Source organism: Ambystoma mexicanum, chromosome 14 (assembly GCF_040938575.1).
Source record: "Ambystoma mexicanum isolate Mex_15411 chromosome 14, UKY_AmexF1_1, whole genome shotgun sequence".
Taxonomy (NCBI): domain Eukaryota; kingdom Metazoa; phylum Chordata; class Amphibia; order Caudata; family Ambystomatidae; genus Ambystoma; species Ambystoma mexicanum.
In genome coordinates, this window is record NC_090940.1 from 52145001 (window position 1) to 52163017 (window position 18017).

General features: G+C 44.2%; 1 protein-coding gene across 1 annotated transcript; it reads right to left on the minus strand.

Annotated features, from left to right (window-relative positions):
• Positions 1-1306: 1306 nt before the first annotated feature.
• On the minus strand, positions 1307-17765 carry LOC138527158 (serine-rich adhesin for platelets-like). Its single transcript, XM_069638264.1, has 2 exons — positions 16033-17765; positions 1307-1358 (listed from the first exon to the last, which is right to left on the minus strand). Exons 1-2 carry the CDS (start codon positions 17763-17765, stop codon positions 1307-1309), a joined length of 1785 nt encoding a protein of 594 aa, XP_069494365.1.
• Positions 17766-18017: the final 252 nt, after the last annotated feature.

Here is an 18017-nt window from a genome sequence, read left to right on the forward strand (position 1 = left end):
CGCTACAGAAATAACACATAATTATCATTAATTAGCTGGTAGTTGTAGTGTCTGTAAAAATCCCTTGTATTGTCCGGAGGAACTAGGAAATTGTTCACCGATGGCTTGAACCACAGAGGCAGATTTGACACATTGAGCACGGAATCCCAGTCTTCCATGAATCCACCCTGTAAACGCTTGATAGGCCACACACAAGCCTGCGCCACCTGTGTAAAAGAAATAGTTGTGTTGCCTGAATCCAGTTATCTTCTAAAATAAAAGGCATTGGTATGAATTCAGAAACATACTTTGTGCGTAAGGTAGTCACAGTCCAATACTTTTGTTGCAAGGGCAATATAATAATGTATACACCTTTTTGACAAATAAAAGCTAGGAAGCTGATTTTTAATTAGATTGAAAGTAACAAAAATTGTATTGTTGACTCGCTAAATAGAAAATGGAATAGTTTGGAATGAACAAAGAACAATACATTTTTCAATATACCAAAATGTATATCGTGAGTGAACCCATGAGATCACAATGTACTAGGAGAACAACATAGAAGGCTATAGTGCAAAGTTATCACAAATAAAACTATTGTTAGGAGCATGGGGGCGAACAGTTTCTATAAGTTACTGCATCAGCAACATCATTATTCTCAACACGGATCTAGTAAGGCAGGCAGCCTTGTAGTCATGAAGCTGGGCAGCACATAGCGGTGGAGGATTTGCTTCGGCTATGTAGGCCAAGCAGCCAGAGATTTCTCGGCAACAACAGTTCTTCACCAAAGTTGGCATGACCTCACATCGATGGCAGGTACACCAAGTGGAAACGTCTTCCATGCAATGAGAATCAGGATCCTGGGAACAATCGTCATCACGTGCACTCTATTCACCATCTTTTTGGCTACTTTTTCTCTCAACCATTTCCTCTTCAGTATACTCTGGGCCTCATTACAAGTGTGGCGGTCTGGAATTATGGGTGCCAGTCGCACCGTACCGGCACCCATTTCCGGACCGCCACACAACAATTCTGTGGCCGGTGGGGCCTTTGTGCATGGCAGGTTTCACCTGTTGGGTGTAACGGCACCCGCCCACAGAGTTTTCATGGAAGCACCGGCACAGTTAGCAACAGTGCCTTCATCTCCCCACTCCCATGCAGTCCTATCGGACTCCACAGGAATGAGGGGTTACATTTTCCAGCGCCTGACTTCCCAATACGCCGGGACGTCAGGTGCCAGAAAAGTGTTACGAGTCCAGAGGCAACCCACCGGTAGCACCAGCAGAGTTCCCGCTGGACTCGTAATGAGGCCCTCTGGCTCTTGAAGTTATGGCTGAATGATGCCATAATTATTGAGGATTGAAGAAAAAGAAAGTGAACTGCGGGAGGAAAACAGACAATTAAAAATTAGGATAACATAATGAATTGAGGTTTTATTTTAAAATGCTACATAAAAGAGAATGAGAAGAAACAGACGTGTTATAATAATCCATAGTGCAAAGACAACAGGAATAGGCCCAAAGTTGGAAAGTTCTCATTGGCACACGAAAAAAAAGAACTGATGCAAATATACAATTTAAATATGGTTTAATAAAAACACCTGTCAATTATGTAATAATAATTTTTTTAACTGAAAGCGCTTACAGAGTACATTCATTTGAGCTACTATAAGTACCTTTTTCAGTTAAATGTGTCATAGTTGTTAGGTAGCTGAAAAGAGCAGAATGAAGTTGTGGAGGCTCATAATGAAATGGACAGACACTAAGGCAGCAGAAACGCCAATGTTGTTTGATCAGAAAGAGTTTGTTGATAGTTATCGAGGAAAGAGGTGTCTTGAAATGTCCATGGAGATATGTCAATAGATTGCGCACAGAGGACGTTCAAATGAGACGTTCACTGGCATTGTGACAAGGGGCGTAAGCGTCTAATGATGTCACCATGAGGGGCAGGGGACCTGATTTACTGCCGTGAGGGCACTTGAACTTAGTGTGATGGATCAACGGATAAGATAATCACAAGATGGCGATTTCCGACCCATGAGTTTTGCATGTGTAAATGTCAGAAAATCGAAGGTAAGATGCATTGGAAAAACAATTCTGATCGATCGATACTCAAAAATACATGCCTTATCCATTGGGCCAATACAATTCCTGAAAGAACTTCCCCTTTAAGGAAAATTCTAAACAATGCTATGAATGATGTCCCAATGTTTACTTTTATAATCATTAAGTGCCTTCAAGTACATACTGCATAAGGATTATTGCATAAAAAAAATCATTATAGACTAGCTTTCCATTCAACACAGTGCATAATGTGGCACTGTTTCCCACTGAACTGAAACAGACTAGTTGTTGATCTTGAGGTAAAATGGCAGCCATATTGAGACGGCAAGCTTACGTCACAGAGTTTTTGAATAAAACTGCCAACCACAACATGGTAGTTCCCTTGCCTGTGTCTTGGAGCCGCTATGCAAGTATTGAAAGCCCTTTGTTCCAGCAACTAATAGGCCTCACATCCCGGGCTCGCCAGCTGTAGCCACCATTTTGCCACTTTCTATTGTCAGTTTGCCTCCTCTCCCACTCAATGTTTTCCACTTTCCCAGGTGTTCTTGGAGTACATGGAGGCTCCCCCTAACTTCCTGAAACCCATTCATTTCATTGTGGACCCATCTGTCCCACATTAATACCTTCCCAGACCTCTTCACCACTTGGCTATGGAAAATCTTCAATCCATCCTTCTCAGAAGGTATTTTCCATTCCTACTTCAAACCTGCCCTGAACCACTCTGTGCTAAAATAAAACCTCTGTGGACCCTGACAGCGCTTCTAATTAGAGATCCACAATCTCCTCGCTCAGCCATTTTAAAAGCATTGCCAGGTCCCAGTGTCAACAGAACATCGAAATAACATCTATTAAAGCAGACTTCCATTTCTGGAGGGTTCTACAGTCACATTGTATGGGATCTCTACTGTTTTCTGCTTTCTCTGCATGGGTTGTAGGATCTTTGGCTTATTTTTGTGTTCAGATGTATTTCAGATAAAGTACCCCTGCCGTTGCAACCCTTTTTAAGCAAATGGTCCAATGGGCTGGGGTGATTTTGAAGTACCCCATGTTGGCCCTAGTGTGATGGTGTCACCCTACATTGGTTTCAAGGAGTAGGTTGGTGGCAGCTGTAACTGAGTTTTGGCTTCATCAGGACCGCAACCTATTTAACGCGTTTGTAGCCAATGCATCTTTTTGGTAGCTATTGGGTTCCTAATGTATTTGACCAAGTCCTGCTCTCTACCATTTTGTTTCAGGGGCTTTTCTTGGTCTATGGAAACCAAAGGTCACACCTAAAATGGCAGTTCTTTAAACATGGCCTCCTCTCCCCCTATAGTGGTTTCGACTGGCTTAGACCAGTCGCTGGATCTGGGTCGGCCATTAAACACCTTGTGGTATCTGAAAGTGCTGCGGTTTCTGGGGCCAACCCCATTGGCAAACTGATAAAACCTACATTAGGATCCCTGGTATGTGATTTGAGAGTTGGCTAGGGGCAGCCCATGTGTGCCTGTTTATATTTAGGGAGAACGCTAACCCTCCCTCAATTCTGCTGGTTGTATGCTTGGATTCACAAGGCTTGATTACCTGCTAGGGGGTTTTACCTCAAAGGTATTGCTGCTGCATTTTAGGTCTGCCCATATTGGCTGGATCCTGTCTCCCTCCCTCTCCTCTGGTTTCACCTTCTAGCTGCTGAACACTCACCCTGGTCCTGAAAGTTAAGTCAGCTGGGATCGTTGTGTTGGAATCTTTTCGTGGCCATTTAACAACCGCTTCTCAGTTTTACCCCCGTGGTTGTGCATCTTGGGGTAGGAAGCTGGCGCCAACTAGAAGGGTTGTGGCACATCACTACCCCACCTCTGTTGGCTTTTTGGGCTGACCTGTGTCACTGCCACTATGTTTTCATCGTGAGACTGTCTTCTGCTGGCTGGCTGCCCCGTCTTGCCCTTCAAGCCACCAGTATCTGCTAAGCCACTTCCCTGTACCATCCTCGAGCCACCTTTGCCATTGTCTCCACTCCTAGCCGATAGGTCCAACTCCTGTGGAGGATGATTGTCTCTCTATTGTGTTGTTTCTGGGGGTTATCGATGGACTGGGGTTGAAGTTCTTGTGTGACTGGGTCCTGCAACTCAACCTGCAATGGAAGACTAGTATTCGCTCGGTTGTTTTGCCATTTCTGGGCCATCTTTTTGGGAAGCGGAACTGTGTGTAGCTATCTGTGGCCCCTTGGGTGGTGGGTTGTTTGTGGTACTTACCCTCAAGGATCTCCATGGTCCATGGTTATTGGGTTCTGCAGGCCCACCTCATTGGCCCGTATCCTGCTTTTATTTCTTTCCGTCCTGGGGCTGCTGAGTCCCAAACCCGGCACTGGATCGCTTTTTCAGGTACTTCTCTGGTGTTCCCTAGGGTAAGCTGCAGCCTCTTCTGCACCAGTGTGCAGAACTGGAACATACCTGGCCTTTCACTATAACCGCCTGTCTTTATCCCATTGTTTCCGTTGGGGCACATTTGCAAACACCGAGAACTCCTACAAAGTGGCATTCTTAGGTAATTGCCATTTTTCCTGTGCTCCCTGAAGACCCTTGTGTTTTCAACCCAGACTTTGTTTTTTAGCTAGTATTGTGCATTTTTGAACAGTTGGGTTACACATCCCCTTTTTGAGATGCACAGTGTAATTCTGGCACCATGTTGAATAGGGCCGCATAAGTCTGGGTAGAGTCAGCCTAAAGTATATGCATGGATTTTAGTAGCTGTCCTGATTTCCTTGTACACTGCACACCGTACCCCTGTTTCCTCTCTCTAGGAGATATACAAATGCGTAGCAAGCATTATTCATATCATTTTTTGCAAGAGTGTAAGAGCAATGTTGTGACTAGAATGTGGCAACTTGGTTCCTGAATATGTTGATAAAAATGATTTTTCTATCGTCTAGGGTTCCCGTCACTTCCCATCTCTCACAGTGTATATGTAGTATGTCTACCATGGGTACGGGGCTTGCGTTTTAGGGTCAGCAGTGGGTTGGGTCTCAACTAACCATTACTGTTTTCATTACTCTGCTCTTCTCTGTGTTGTGTTTCACCTGAGTACTGGTTTTTGGTGTAAGAGATATATACCTGAGAGCTTATATTCCAGTATACCAGTGTGATGTATTCTCTGGGAGTGCCCATTGGGAATAACTGTACTGCACTGCCGGCCTTCACCCATCCTTTGAGTAGGCCTGATTGCTCCGCTAGAGCCACCATTAGAGAGTCTGCTTTTCCTTTTGGGTGATCTGCTGATCTACCTTTCTATTAGATGGTTACGCAGGCCTCACTACCAGAGGGTAGGGCTAAAATCTCCCTAAAACGCTCTCAGGGGACCATGAACAAGACTCCCGCCAGATCACTTTCATTTATGACATCATCCAAACCTGGTTGACCTAACACGATCGTAGACATCGATCAAACTGGTTTTGGTTGCATGCATGTGAGTGTGTCTACACTCCTCTACTTTACAGCTTTAGACAAGGGAAGACTTACTCTATATGCCTCATGGACCTCTCTGCTGCCTTTGATCGGATCTGATCTGACTCCACCATGTTCTGTTGAATAGGATTCTCAGAACCCTGGTCCTCAGGGCTCCTCGATAACCGTCTTCTTTTCTAGCCCTATTCTGCTCTCTCACTTCTCCCCTCACTTGGAGTGGCCAAAGGTGCTAACAACCCTCTTTCACTTAATCTATAACCCCCAAATAGAATAATTCAACTATTTCCTTTGCAGATGATGTACAGCTTATATCCATATGTCACACCCTAACCCATTTTGGCAGCTGGGTCTTTTCCCTGGATGACTTTAAAAGCTGGATGGCCAAAAGCTGGCTTTAGATGAAGCAGAGGAAGGGTCTCCCATTGTTTCGCTGAGAGTCATTACTTCATGGTAATTTACCACAAAGTAATTACTTCAAAATGTAATTTAAAAAATAATGGTATTTGTGAGTAGGGAGTAAAAATGGGGTGGGGAGGGTTTGGGGGGTAGGACCAGTAATGAAGTGAAAGGACAGGCATGGGCCCCCAAATAAAAAATAAAAAATAGATGACAAATTTCAAAGTGATTAATTTGTGGTAAATATCCACTAAGTAATTAATGTTGTGGAAGTGACATGGAACCGGGGAAAGACGAGCATTCTCCCAGAATGACTCAAAGCTACACCCCTGCTCTGCCCCTTGCTTTTTTAAGGCAACGTCTCTCATGCTTAAGGTAGGGCTTTTGATGGACTCTACAATGACCCTATCCCACTATATCTGAAAAGTCAAGACCATGATCTCTTCAAGCTCAAACAGTTCAGAGACATTCTCCCTCTTTTCCCAGGAAAACATGTAATAACTGTGGTGGGAGCCCTTATTAAGCCCTGCTTAGATTACCACAGCCCCCTGTATGCAGAGCGTCTGGTTGCGGGCTCTGGCATATGTCTGGCAGCTCAAAACACTCCAGTGGGACTGAGACTCAAGTTGAGTTCATATATCGACTGGGCCATCTCCTTCGCCGTCTCGAGTTAAATAACAGGATCCTCTAAAACATTGTGTTTTGTCCACACATTTCTCTGGGGCACTACCCCGATGTATCTTAACAGAAAGATATTCTCTGTCCAGAGCCTTGAGATCCGCTGGTACCGGAACTCTCTCTGTTCCCAATGTTAAATGCCCCGCCTGTGGCGGTCAGTGCTTCGCGGTCTGGAAACTGAGACGCTGAAAACCACTTGCAGTAGTTCTCCGGCATGAGCAAACTGTCTTCATTTCAGGGTGCTCCCCAATACTCATACTTTCAACAAATAGGCCTGGGTATCACACCTCTCCTCTGCAGGGATGATCGGCAGCAAGAGTCGATTACATTGCAGTGCACGCTATAATAAATTACCCAATTACTCTCTTACCACAAACAACTGGTTTAGGTTCACATTCACTGGGTGCCCCGTTCATGCAAATGACATCGATTTATTCTGATAATCTAGTCAACATTCCTGCTGTGTGAGTACGTGCAAAGAAATCAAAAGGTATCTTGGAATATTTTACTGCTTAATTGCACTAGCATATAGAATTGATTGTACAAGTACTGAATGATTACTGCTGTCGATTAACGCATCTTCTATTTAATCAAACACATTTGCATCAAATATTTCTATATACATATAAAAGTCAGTAATTCAATTCAAGGAATACTAAAATACTAAAATTAGAAACCAACGAAATAAAATAAACAAACAGTATATAATTATTAAAAAACACATATATTATATGTTCTGCAATTAGGGACAAAAATACACCAATCGTCTCCAAAAATGGAAGCATAAAGAATACAAAATGCACAAAAATCTTAATATGGGCAAAAATAAGACTCAAAAACCTATTGCTAATACATTGATATATCAAATGAAACAATTTAGCATAGGGAAATCAGTCCTTAGATCCGTTTAGACGATCCATCCGGTGACCCACAAGAATGAACCCATTCATAATCTCAGTTGGACATCTGAGCACGAGCTAAAAATATTGATACAGGAAATGTTTCACGTTTGTTGTAAAAAAAAAGATACACCATGTTTTTTTAACAGTTGGTAAAAGTCAGTTATAAAGTTATATGTACATTTATCCAACTGTTAACAATATCTCACATAAAGAAAGTGAACTATTTTCCATATGAATATGTTTAGCTAGTCTAGGATGAATCCTGTAAACAGCGGGTTTTGATGACATCCTGGGTATGGGGGTCTTTCGTTTTGTGATAGCAAGCAGCGAATACACCATTGGATTTTCAATATACTAGCGTCAGGTCATACTGTGCTCCTTTGTTTCAGTCTAAAGATCAATCGGACAAGTACACCAATGACCTCTTTTAATAACCAGAGCCTGTTCTAACTGTTTAATCCTGAATATAAATAGAGCGGTGTGACATGAAACTAGTTGTGAAAAGAGACTGTGCCCATTTGCCCTATTCTTTTTATCATTTCTTGATGCTTTGCCCTAGATATTGAACCCAAAGGAAACACCATATAGTGCCACTTTTGATAAACGAAGGTTGTTTTCCTTTTGAGGGTAATACTGAAAAAATGGTGTGGGCGATAACGAGATTTCTATATTAGGCTCTCAAAATTAGAGAGAAAACGATGAAAGCCAAACCCTATTGATACATTTTCATTAATCTGTAGTTGTTTTAAATTTAATGTGATTTTTTATTTTACATTACTATTTACGCTGATGATTTACAGAGGTTTTGAATGTGCTTCGATGGTTATTGCTTTGTGATGATGACCTTAGCCAAATAAATCCTAACCTTAATGAATTAGTCAGAAACAGAATCAATTCAGCATAACTATTGGACCATGGATCGAAATAAACATTCAAGCGTAGACACAGCCTTGTGGCATGCCTTCGGCGGGAACAAGAGGTGTTTCAGACAAGACCATATAAAGACATACAATCATTTCAAATATAATGACTAAGGGTAAATAAATTCAGGAAGCGGAGGGAAGAAAGAAAAACGAGGTTCTGTGCTCACAACCCCTTTTTAAAAGAGGCAGAAGGCCAAACATTTCCACAAAAGAGATTGAAAGATAGTACCAAGGAGAACCTCCCCATGTTCCAGTCTATGGCTTCTCAGAAACCACATGAATTTCCTTCCAGAGGAACATGGAAATGAAAAGTAGCTACACATATTTATTAACAAACAAAATATACCTTGAAGGCCCAAGTAGAAAGAAGCAAAATAAAAAAAACACTACATGGCATTCATAGATCTTTCTCAGGCTTTTGCCATTGATTGCTGTAGAGAATTGTGGGACAAACTACAGAAATGGGGATGTCCGAACAAAATCTTATAGCCAATACAAGACTTCTATTCAGAGACATTTATCACCATCAGACCGGACCGATCAGGTCTCCTCATGAAGGAAATTAGTACCAACAAGGGCCTTAAACAGGGATGCCCGTTGGCACCTGAACTCTTTAATCTGTATATATCATATGTGGAGGCTGCTTTCTGCAATACAAGATACTTCCCACCGAAAATTGTTCAAAATAAAATTGGACGCCTGATATATGCAGATTACATAGTCCTACTGGACCAGACCCCAGTGGGACTTCAGAGACAGATTGATGCACTGCATAAATACGTTGCAACAAACAACTTGGAAATAAATCCTTCAAAGTCAATGGTACTGGTCTTTAAAGGTGGCACAAATCGTAACCCCAAGAAAGGATTCACGTGGCACCTTATCGGAAAACAAATCCCAGATGTGAAATCCCTTACATACCTGGGAACATGCTTGAACACAAGTATAAGGGTTATTCCCAGATTGGAGTCCCTAAGAGCAAAAGCGTAAAATCTGGAATCCCAAGCGAGGATATAAACAAGAAGATATTGTGGGTTTTCAATGGCACCGTTAATTACATTCTATCACATGAAGGTTCTACCCATCTTGACATACGAAGCCGAAACCTCTTTTTCATTCCAAGGGGAAAATTGGTCTAAGAGAGTCGGGCTGTTTTGGAAAAGTACACTACGGCTACCTAAGAGCACCCCTATCCATGCAATATGGATGGAATTGGGACTTACAGCCGTAAAAACTATTGTCATCTGGAAACCTCTTGGCCTCTATAGGAAATGTCTGGACAATACAAAGACAGGAGGTTTTGCAGTATTAAGAGAGGCTCTGTCAATCAACAATGACGAGATATTGTCAGAATGGTGAGACATATGTCATTCAATCCTGTTAGGCCTGGATGAATCAGAACTAACTTTGTGCAACAATCCTGACAAAGTTAAAAAGAAATTATACATCCAGGATTGTATACATACACAGGAAGAATGGCAATCCTTGACATTTTATACGGGAAATCATTTGTGGAACCAAGAAAACTAAATTCACTACCAATATACCTAGAGTTTTTCCGCATTGGTATTATAGGGACTAATTTTTGAGGTTTCGTCTAAACCTGTTCCCGACCAGAGAGATTCTAAGTAGAAGGAAAGGCTATAAATTGGCGACCGAATGCAGACTGTTTCAGGATGGAACCACAATAGAATCATTAAAGCATTTGGTCCTGTTTTGTCCAGTTATGAAAGAATCTAGACTGTCCTTAATGACGGAGGTGACCAAGACCTATGGCCCAAAACACATGAAGAGTGGTGGACTGAACTACTTATGGGAAATCGTATTGCACTCACCTTAGCCCTGGTGAAATGGCTGGGTTTTATATTTCAGAAGATTGGAGAAATGGCTGTGGATTAAAAGAATCAATTTTGAATTGTTAATAATTGATTTCATATAATTTTAAAATCTTAACGGATATTAACAATGGCAAAAGATTAACTGTATAGTGTAACCATATAACGCCAATAAATACATTTAAAAAATAATAATAATAAACAAAAAAAGTTTTTCAAATCACCTAGCCACACTGCTATGGATTCCTACACACTCATGGCCAAGGTTAATCCTTTTAAATCCAGCCAACCAATATCCATCATGCCCTTGGAGCGTATATATGGGTCTATTCACTTTTGTATAAATACATTAAACTCTTGGTGCAGTATCCAGCTCTCAATATATATCTAATGATGTTAAACTTCTAAACACAGGTACAGGCAGTGATCATTTTAGTATCCGGCGGGGGATGTGGTAGCCTCTGACACAGTCAGGAGGCTCAGAATGCAAGCTTTACCACATGGTAAAACCCCTGCTCCAAGCTTCCTCGGAAGCGGGAGGCCGCCATCTTCCCTGCCGGGACTCAGGTAAGTATGCCCCCGCACTCCCCTGTATCCCACCCCCCCAACCCTCTGCTCATATATCCAATCCTCCCACCCCCACCCCACTTACCTGCTACTCCCTTGTCCTACGCCGGCGCTGGGAACAGTAGTATTCACAGCGCATCCCCATCGCGGCAATGGCTGTAATGGAAAGCGCGAAGGAACTACCAGGAGTTCCCTTCTCCCTCTTCCATGGTGGCCATCTTGGATTGTAGTTTTTATCAAGTTGAGAAACGGCAAACACACCATTTCTGAACTAGAAAAAACCAATTAGTATCCCAGTACAAAGAGCCGGTGGGAGTAATGCCCCATTACTCGGGATATATTGCTTAAATAACTCACAGTCTTCAAATTCCATTGATGTCATAAGCAACGCGTATTTTGTTTTGTTTTTATTGAATGACATAATGTGCTTCAACCAGAAACATTTACAGTAGCACACTAGCGGACAGACAGGGCTGTCCTGAAACCGAAGACCTGCAATAGTTGGGAAATCATAGTTGGAAAATGCTGGGAGAGGAAACCAGAGACATTGAATACTATGAAAGGGAGTGGTCAAGAGGGGGGGAGGTTATACACAGAAGGGTAATAGGAAGAAAAGGATAGGAGGGTGATTTGATGAGATATAATATGATAGGTTATTTATAACGTGCTTAATACCCAGAGGTTTCTAAGCGCGGACCCAGGAATCAAACCCGTGGTGCTGTGTCGTCTTGCTTCCAAGGTGAGCATGTTGCCCCTGACCTATCCTCCCGAGACAAGTGGTGGGAGGTAATGCGGGGAGGGGTGATGGTAGAGTCAGCAGGTGGACCTCTTGCAAGGTTGGGGAGATGAAGTTTCAGAGGATTTAAAGGAGTGGATAGTAGTGGAGCTTTCAATGTGGGGGGAGTTCCTGTGCAAAGGGGAAGGCGGTAGAAGGAGTGGATGCGAGAAGAGGTACAGGACAGGTGGGGGGGCAGAGAGATTAGTGTGAGTGCAAGAGCGGATGATCTGGGAGAGAGTGTACCTGGAGATGGAAGGGGGGTGCTAGGCCATGAGGGGTGTTGAAAGCGAGGAGAAGGAATTTATAAACGGATCAATGTTTCATAGATAGCCATCCAGAGGTGTGTAGGCGTGGGGGAGCAGCCAGTGAGATTGCAGAGGGTCACAGTGGAAAAGTTGAGAACTTTGTCAAACGGGGAGAAGAGATAATGGGGGAGAACAGGAAGAAGGATGGCACAGTAGTCAAGCCAACTAATGACCAGGGTTAGAATAAGGATTTTAGATGAGGTGTAAGTGAGGGGGGTTCCAGGTGTTCAGCAGAGCGGTACTGGCTGCTTCCGAGATGGAAGTGGTGAAGTGATGAAAGTACAATTTTACTGTGAAAAGTGCCCACAATGTTGCGTGACTTGGTGGAGTAGGAGAGTAAGTCAGGTGGGAAGACGATAGGAGAAGGAAGGAGAGAAGAGGGGCCAGAGGCCTACATATATAAGACAGATGTCTTAGATGAGCTCACCATGAAACAGTGAAGTACCAATCAGTGCCATAGGGTAGAAAGACAATTATGCAATCAGAGCGTTCAGGAGTAAATGAGGGGAAGGCGAAGAAGGTTTGTGTGTCATCAGCAAATATGGGGTGGGACTATTCAAATGGGGCGATGGGTCGGCCCAGGGAGGAGGTGTAAAGGGTTGAATATTAGTGGGCCAAGGACACGAGCTCGTGGAATGCTGACCGGCGGTGGGGTGGGATCAGATGTGCGGCCATTCCCCGGGATTGAGAAGGCTCTAGGTGCGAGATAGGAGACAAACCATTCAAAAGCAGTTCCCTGAAGACCAAGAGCGAGAGGGAGAGTGGAGTGGTCGGCCATGTGATAAGTCTAGAAGGGTGAGTATAGAGGGCGGTTTACAGCCATGGACCACGGTGAGAAAGTCACAGGCGTGGTTAAGAGCTGATTCACTGGAGCGTCGATTGTGAAACCCTAATTCAAAAGGATTGCAGAGGTCATTGGAGTCAAGGTAAAGGGAGATAGTATTGAAGACAAGTTGTTAAACTGAGTGGTAGTTTATTGTTGAGATCAGCAGTTGGATTTTTTAGGATGGGAAGGACAGTTGTGACTTTGAGGTAGGTGGAACAATCCAGAGAGAGAAGGAGAGAGAGGGAGAGAGGGTTGGAGAAGTTAAATAGGACGGAGGGAGGTGAGAGGTGCCAGCTTCTATATTGTCTGCATGGCACATGGGCAGCTGGTGGTGCTGGAGGGGTTGCCTGTCGAGGGTATGGAGGCTAGTTGAGTAGGAGGGGTTGATTGAAAGGGAAGGCAAGCTAAAAAAAGAAAAGGTAAGTGATTAGGGCATAAGATTGTGCCAAGATGACTAACAGGCATATCCCTTAAATGTCGCAGGTTATCCAAGAAGTTACTAAGACTTAGCAAGCTCTGAGGACAAAAGATTAGCACATCTCTAAGAGCAAAGTGCAAGTACCAAAACTAATAGCTGAGCAAAATCCGAGAAACACCCACCATGCAAAATTGATTAGACTAACACAACACCATGGCTCAAAACCACAGACAGAGGACAGTTTCTAGGTGTCCCACTAACTTGTCACAAGAATTTGTTGGGCAAGGAATCCTGCATGCATAGAACACAGCTGATAGAGATCCAAGGATAGGGAATGTTTAATCAAAAACTTAAGTGGATAAGATCAACAAATCTATATGTAGTTAAAACAAACTGTAACTGGAAATGACCAAGTACCGGGAGCATAAGCTGTTGCTAAACCCTAACCTGGAAGCAGCACCCACTTGTGCATGAGTAAACACCAATCACGCACCACCATTCAGTACCAGAGTGGATCTGTAGTATGCCACGCAGTCACCATTGCAAACATCCTCACCACAGCCACTTTTGTCCCCTTCTGTTCCTCCAAATAACAAGACTCAAAACAAAATCACTGTGGCTTCAAAAAGCCCTGCCTGCCAGGGCAGAGTAATCCCAACTTCTGATGGAGCTGATCGCAGACCTGGCATTCTCTTCTGCATCGGGCAACTTGGCATGCATCTGTCACCTGTCACACCCAGCAGGGCACCCAAACTGGTCTGGATCATTCCTGATGCCCGTGTATTGGGAGACGCTTGCTGGCTCATTGTATGGGGGACATGAGTGGGACTTGGGTCGCGTCCCGGATAGCACTGGAGATGGCCTGGGGTTGGGTCCCGCAAGGTCCCATGATGTGCATCATTTAGCATGTACCTATAGCAGGGGCTCAAGCTTCCATCTGTGGGGTCATGGTGGAGTTGCTGGTTTTGATTAGCATCTACGTCCCACATGTGGCTTGGGATTGGCAAAGGATTGACTAGTGAGACCATTCTAAGATGTAGGGCATACCGACCTTTGCCTTTCTAGGTGCCAGTTTCTGGGAGCATTCTTCTGATCCAAGATGGCCTCTGCTGGACACTTGCTTCCGGTCTTAGGGCTTGTTAGGCACGTTTATCGAGCCGGCGACCATATGGAGCCGTAAAGCGACTATTCTCACCTCCGGGGTGGGACTGTGGCATACAATCGGCCCAGGCAGCAATGGGAAAAGTGGCCCACAATCATACATTACAAGTCATTACTATCCAGAACAGACTGTTTGAGTACTACCAAGGAGGGTGTTTTTTTTATAAAATATGTTGCAAATAATGCATTTAAAACATATTTTCTTAGTATCATTATCATTGGTTAAAAGTAGTGTAGTAACTTATAAAACTGGGCCATTCTGGCCAAAAAGCTGGTACATTCTGGCAAAAAGAACTGGCCCATATTAAAATCATGGGCTGGCACTTTGGCATTGCCCTATTGCCTTATAAGCCAGTCTGTGTCTACTCACTTCCCTGGCCACTCTTGAACTACTTGCAGCTTGTCTTATGTTTATATATTTCGACTCCTTGTCCTAGGACGGCGGTACAGGAAGAAGACTCGCTTCTTCCTTATGTTCAGCACTGTGTCTATACAATTACAAGGCTGAGAAGGTTGGTGAAAAAACAGGCACAACTTTTTTTGAGAGACGCATGAATATGTCATGAATAGCTTCTGCCCCTCCTCTGGCCTAACAGTGCACAAGTGAGAACGTTACTCACAGAGTCAACAGAGGACTTCGAGTCGGTTCTCATGTGAGTACGAGAGCCAATCTCCCTTCCGTACCATGATGTCATCTGTGATTGTGAGTTAACAGTTTACCTTAGGCTATAATTCCACATCTAACATCTGCTTTGCATGTCCAATATCATCAGCGTCAAATGTCCACAGCAATCAAAGACAGGGAGGCACTGCAAACCCAAAAGAACCGACTCAAGTCTGAAACAGCAAAGAGTCCTACAGCTGGTTGACGAGCAAGGGATCCTGAGAAGCTCTTCTGTACAACAAGCTCTTTGGAAATACATTTCATGATGCCAAACATTTTGAACTTGCAAGCAAACTTTCAGATGCTCCCCATTTCAAAGGCAATGCCTTCAGCCAAGTAGTCACTGGCATTGCCTACATGGTCGTGATGTAGAGGTGCCATCAGAGGGTATCCCCTCGTTGCTTCACCTAAAACACCCCCCCTACACTTACTATACATTCACCTCGCCAGACATTTACTTTGTCGTACATTTACTCCTTCATGCCTTTACTCCTTCAAGCCTTTACTTCTTCATGCCTTTACTTTTTCATGCCTTTACTCAGCGGTCTAATTGGATGGGAGCGGTGCTCCTCTACTTTTTTAATTAAGTTTAACTGTTCCTATACTTTTATTTTTAAAAGAACCCATTCCGGAATGGTTTCGTATTACAGTAAAAGTGTAGGAGCAAGTGGAAACATGCACTTCAGTGCACTGCACTGAACCTTCCCTTAAACAGCAGGGTCATGTGTTTGGGGGTTTGTATTGTGCGTGGGAGGGGCCGTGGTGATGGGGTTTGTGGGAAGCGGGGGCGTGCCAGCAGGGAACATAATTCCACTACTTCTTTTCATACACTTCGACTACTGCCTTTACTTGTTCATGCCTTTACTTCGTCTGCATCTTCACATTGTGAAGGTGGCTATGCATATGGTTAAGGTTAGCTAAAGGTCAGAACTGGGGTCAAGGGATGGCAGGGGGTAGAATATAGGGTAAAACTGGAAGGAGGGTACAGGGGTCTCCCCCTGTAATGACGTAGTGAATCCTGGGAGAAGTGAAAGACAAAAGAAGTAAAGGTATGAAGAGGCAAATGTGATGCGGTGAATGCAGAAGTAAAGACATACATCCCATCAGACAGGGTGGCCATGCTTGCAATGGAGTCAGACAGGGTGACCATGCTTGCAATGGAGTCAGACAGGGTGACCATGCTTGCAATGGAGTCAGACAGGGTGACCATGTTTGCAATGGAGTCAGACAGGGTGGCCATGCTTGTAATAGAGTCAGACAGGGTGGCCATGCTTGCAATGGAGTCAGACAGGGTGACCATGCTTGCAATGGAGTCAGACAGGGTGACCATGTTTGCAATGGAGTCAGACAGGGTGGCCATGCTTGTAATAGAGTCAGACAGGGTGACCATGCTTGTAAACAACTCAGAGAGGGTGACCATATGTGCAATGGAGTCAGACAGGGTGACCATGCTTGCAATGGAGTCAGAAAGGGTGATCATGTTTGCAATGGAGTCAGACAGGGTGGCCATGCTTGTAATAGAGTCAGACAGGGTGACCATGTTTGTAATGGAGTCAGACCGGGTGACCATGCTTGTAATAGAGTCAGACAGGGTGACCATATTTGTAATGGAGGCAGACAGGGTGACCATGCTTGTAATAGAGTCAGACAGGGTGACCATATTTGTAATGGAGGCAGACAGGGTGACCGTGCTTGTAATGGAGTCAGACAGGGTGGCCATATTTGTAATGGAGGCAGACAGGATGACAATGCTTGGAATATAGTCAGGCAGGATGACAATGCTTGTAATAGAGTCAGACAGGGTGATCATGCTTGTAATAGAGTCAGGTAGGGTGACCACATTTTTAATGGAGCCAGACAGGGTGACCATGCTTGTAATAGAGGCAGACAGGGTGACCATATTTGTAATGGAGGCAGACAGGGTGACCATGCTTGTAATGGAGTCAGACAGGGGGGCCATATTTGTAATGGAGGCAGACAGGATGACAATGCTTGTAATATAGTCAGGCAGGGTGACAATGCTTGTAATAGAGTCAGACAGGGTGACCATGCTTGTAATAGAGTCAGACAGGGTGACCATATTTGTAATGGAGGCAGACAGGGTGACCATGCTTGTAATAGAGGCAGACAGGGTGACCATATTTGTAATGGAGGCACACGGGGTGACCATGCTTGTAATGGAGTCAGACCGGGTGGCCATAGTTGTAATGGAGGCAGACAGGGTGACCTTGTTTGTAATAGAGTCAGACAGGGTGACCATGCTTGTAATGGAGTCAGACAGGGTGGTCATGTTTGTAATAGAGTCAGACAGGGTGACCATGCTTGTAATGGAGTCAGACAGGGTGGTCATGTTTGTAATAGAGTCAGACAGGGTGACCATGCTTGTAATGGAGTCAGACAGGGTGGTCATGTTTGTAATAGAGTCAGACAGGGTGACCATGCTTGTAATGGAGGCAGACAGGGTGACCATATTTGTAATGGAGTCAGACAGGGTGACCTTGTTTGTAATAGAGTCAGACAGGGTGACCATATGTGTAATGGAGTCAGACAGGGTGACCGTGCTTGCAATGGAGTCAGACAGGGTGACCATGTTTGCAATGGAGTCAGACAGGGTGGCCATGCTTGTAATAGAGTCAGACAGGGTGACCATGTTTGTAAACGACTCGGAGGGGGTGACCATATGTGTAATGGAGTCAGACAGGGTGACCATGTTTGTAATGGAGTCAGACCGGGTGACCATGCTTGTAATAGAGTCAGACAGGGTGACCATATTTGTAATGGAGTCAGACAGGGTGACCGTGCTTGTAATGGAGTCAGACAGGGTGGTCATGTTTGTAATAGAGTCCCAATACCTGTGCATATGACCGAGGCACTATGCACTATGAATAAGAAAATATGGATAATCCAGATTATAAAGCAGCGTAGGACCAGGGAGCAGGATGGTCTCAAAGCAGACGCTCTTATCAAAACCATGGTGTGCTGGGCTGGCAGATGCAAACCCATAGTTGGGTGTTGTTGAATGCTTTCGGCCTACTGATTACAAGATCCCTTTCCCCGGATCAAAGAGTCCCAGGGAGCAGGT

What these genes read in the sequence shown, in the direction of transcription:
- LOC138527158 (XM_069638264.1), bottom strand. Translation starts at nt 17,765, where the DNA reads ATGACCACCCTGTCTGACTCCATTACAAGCACGGTCACCCTGTCTGAC. An exon ending in GCCACCCTGTCTGATGGGAT is followed by an intron (nt 1,359 to 16,032) that starts GTATGTCTTTAC and finishes TTCCTCCCGCAG; the next exon opens with TTCACTTTCTTTTTCTTCAA.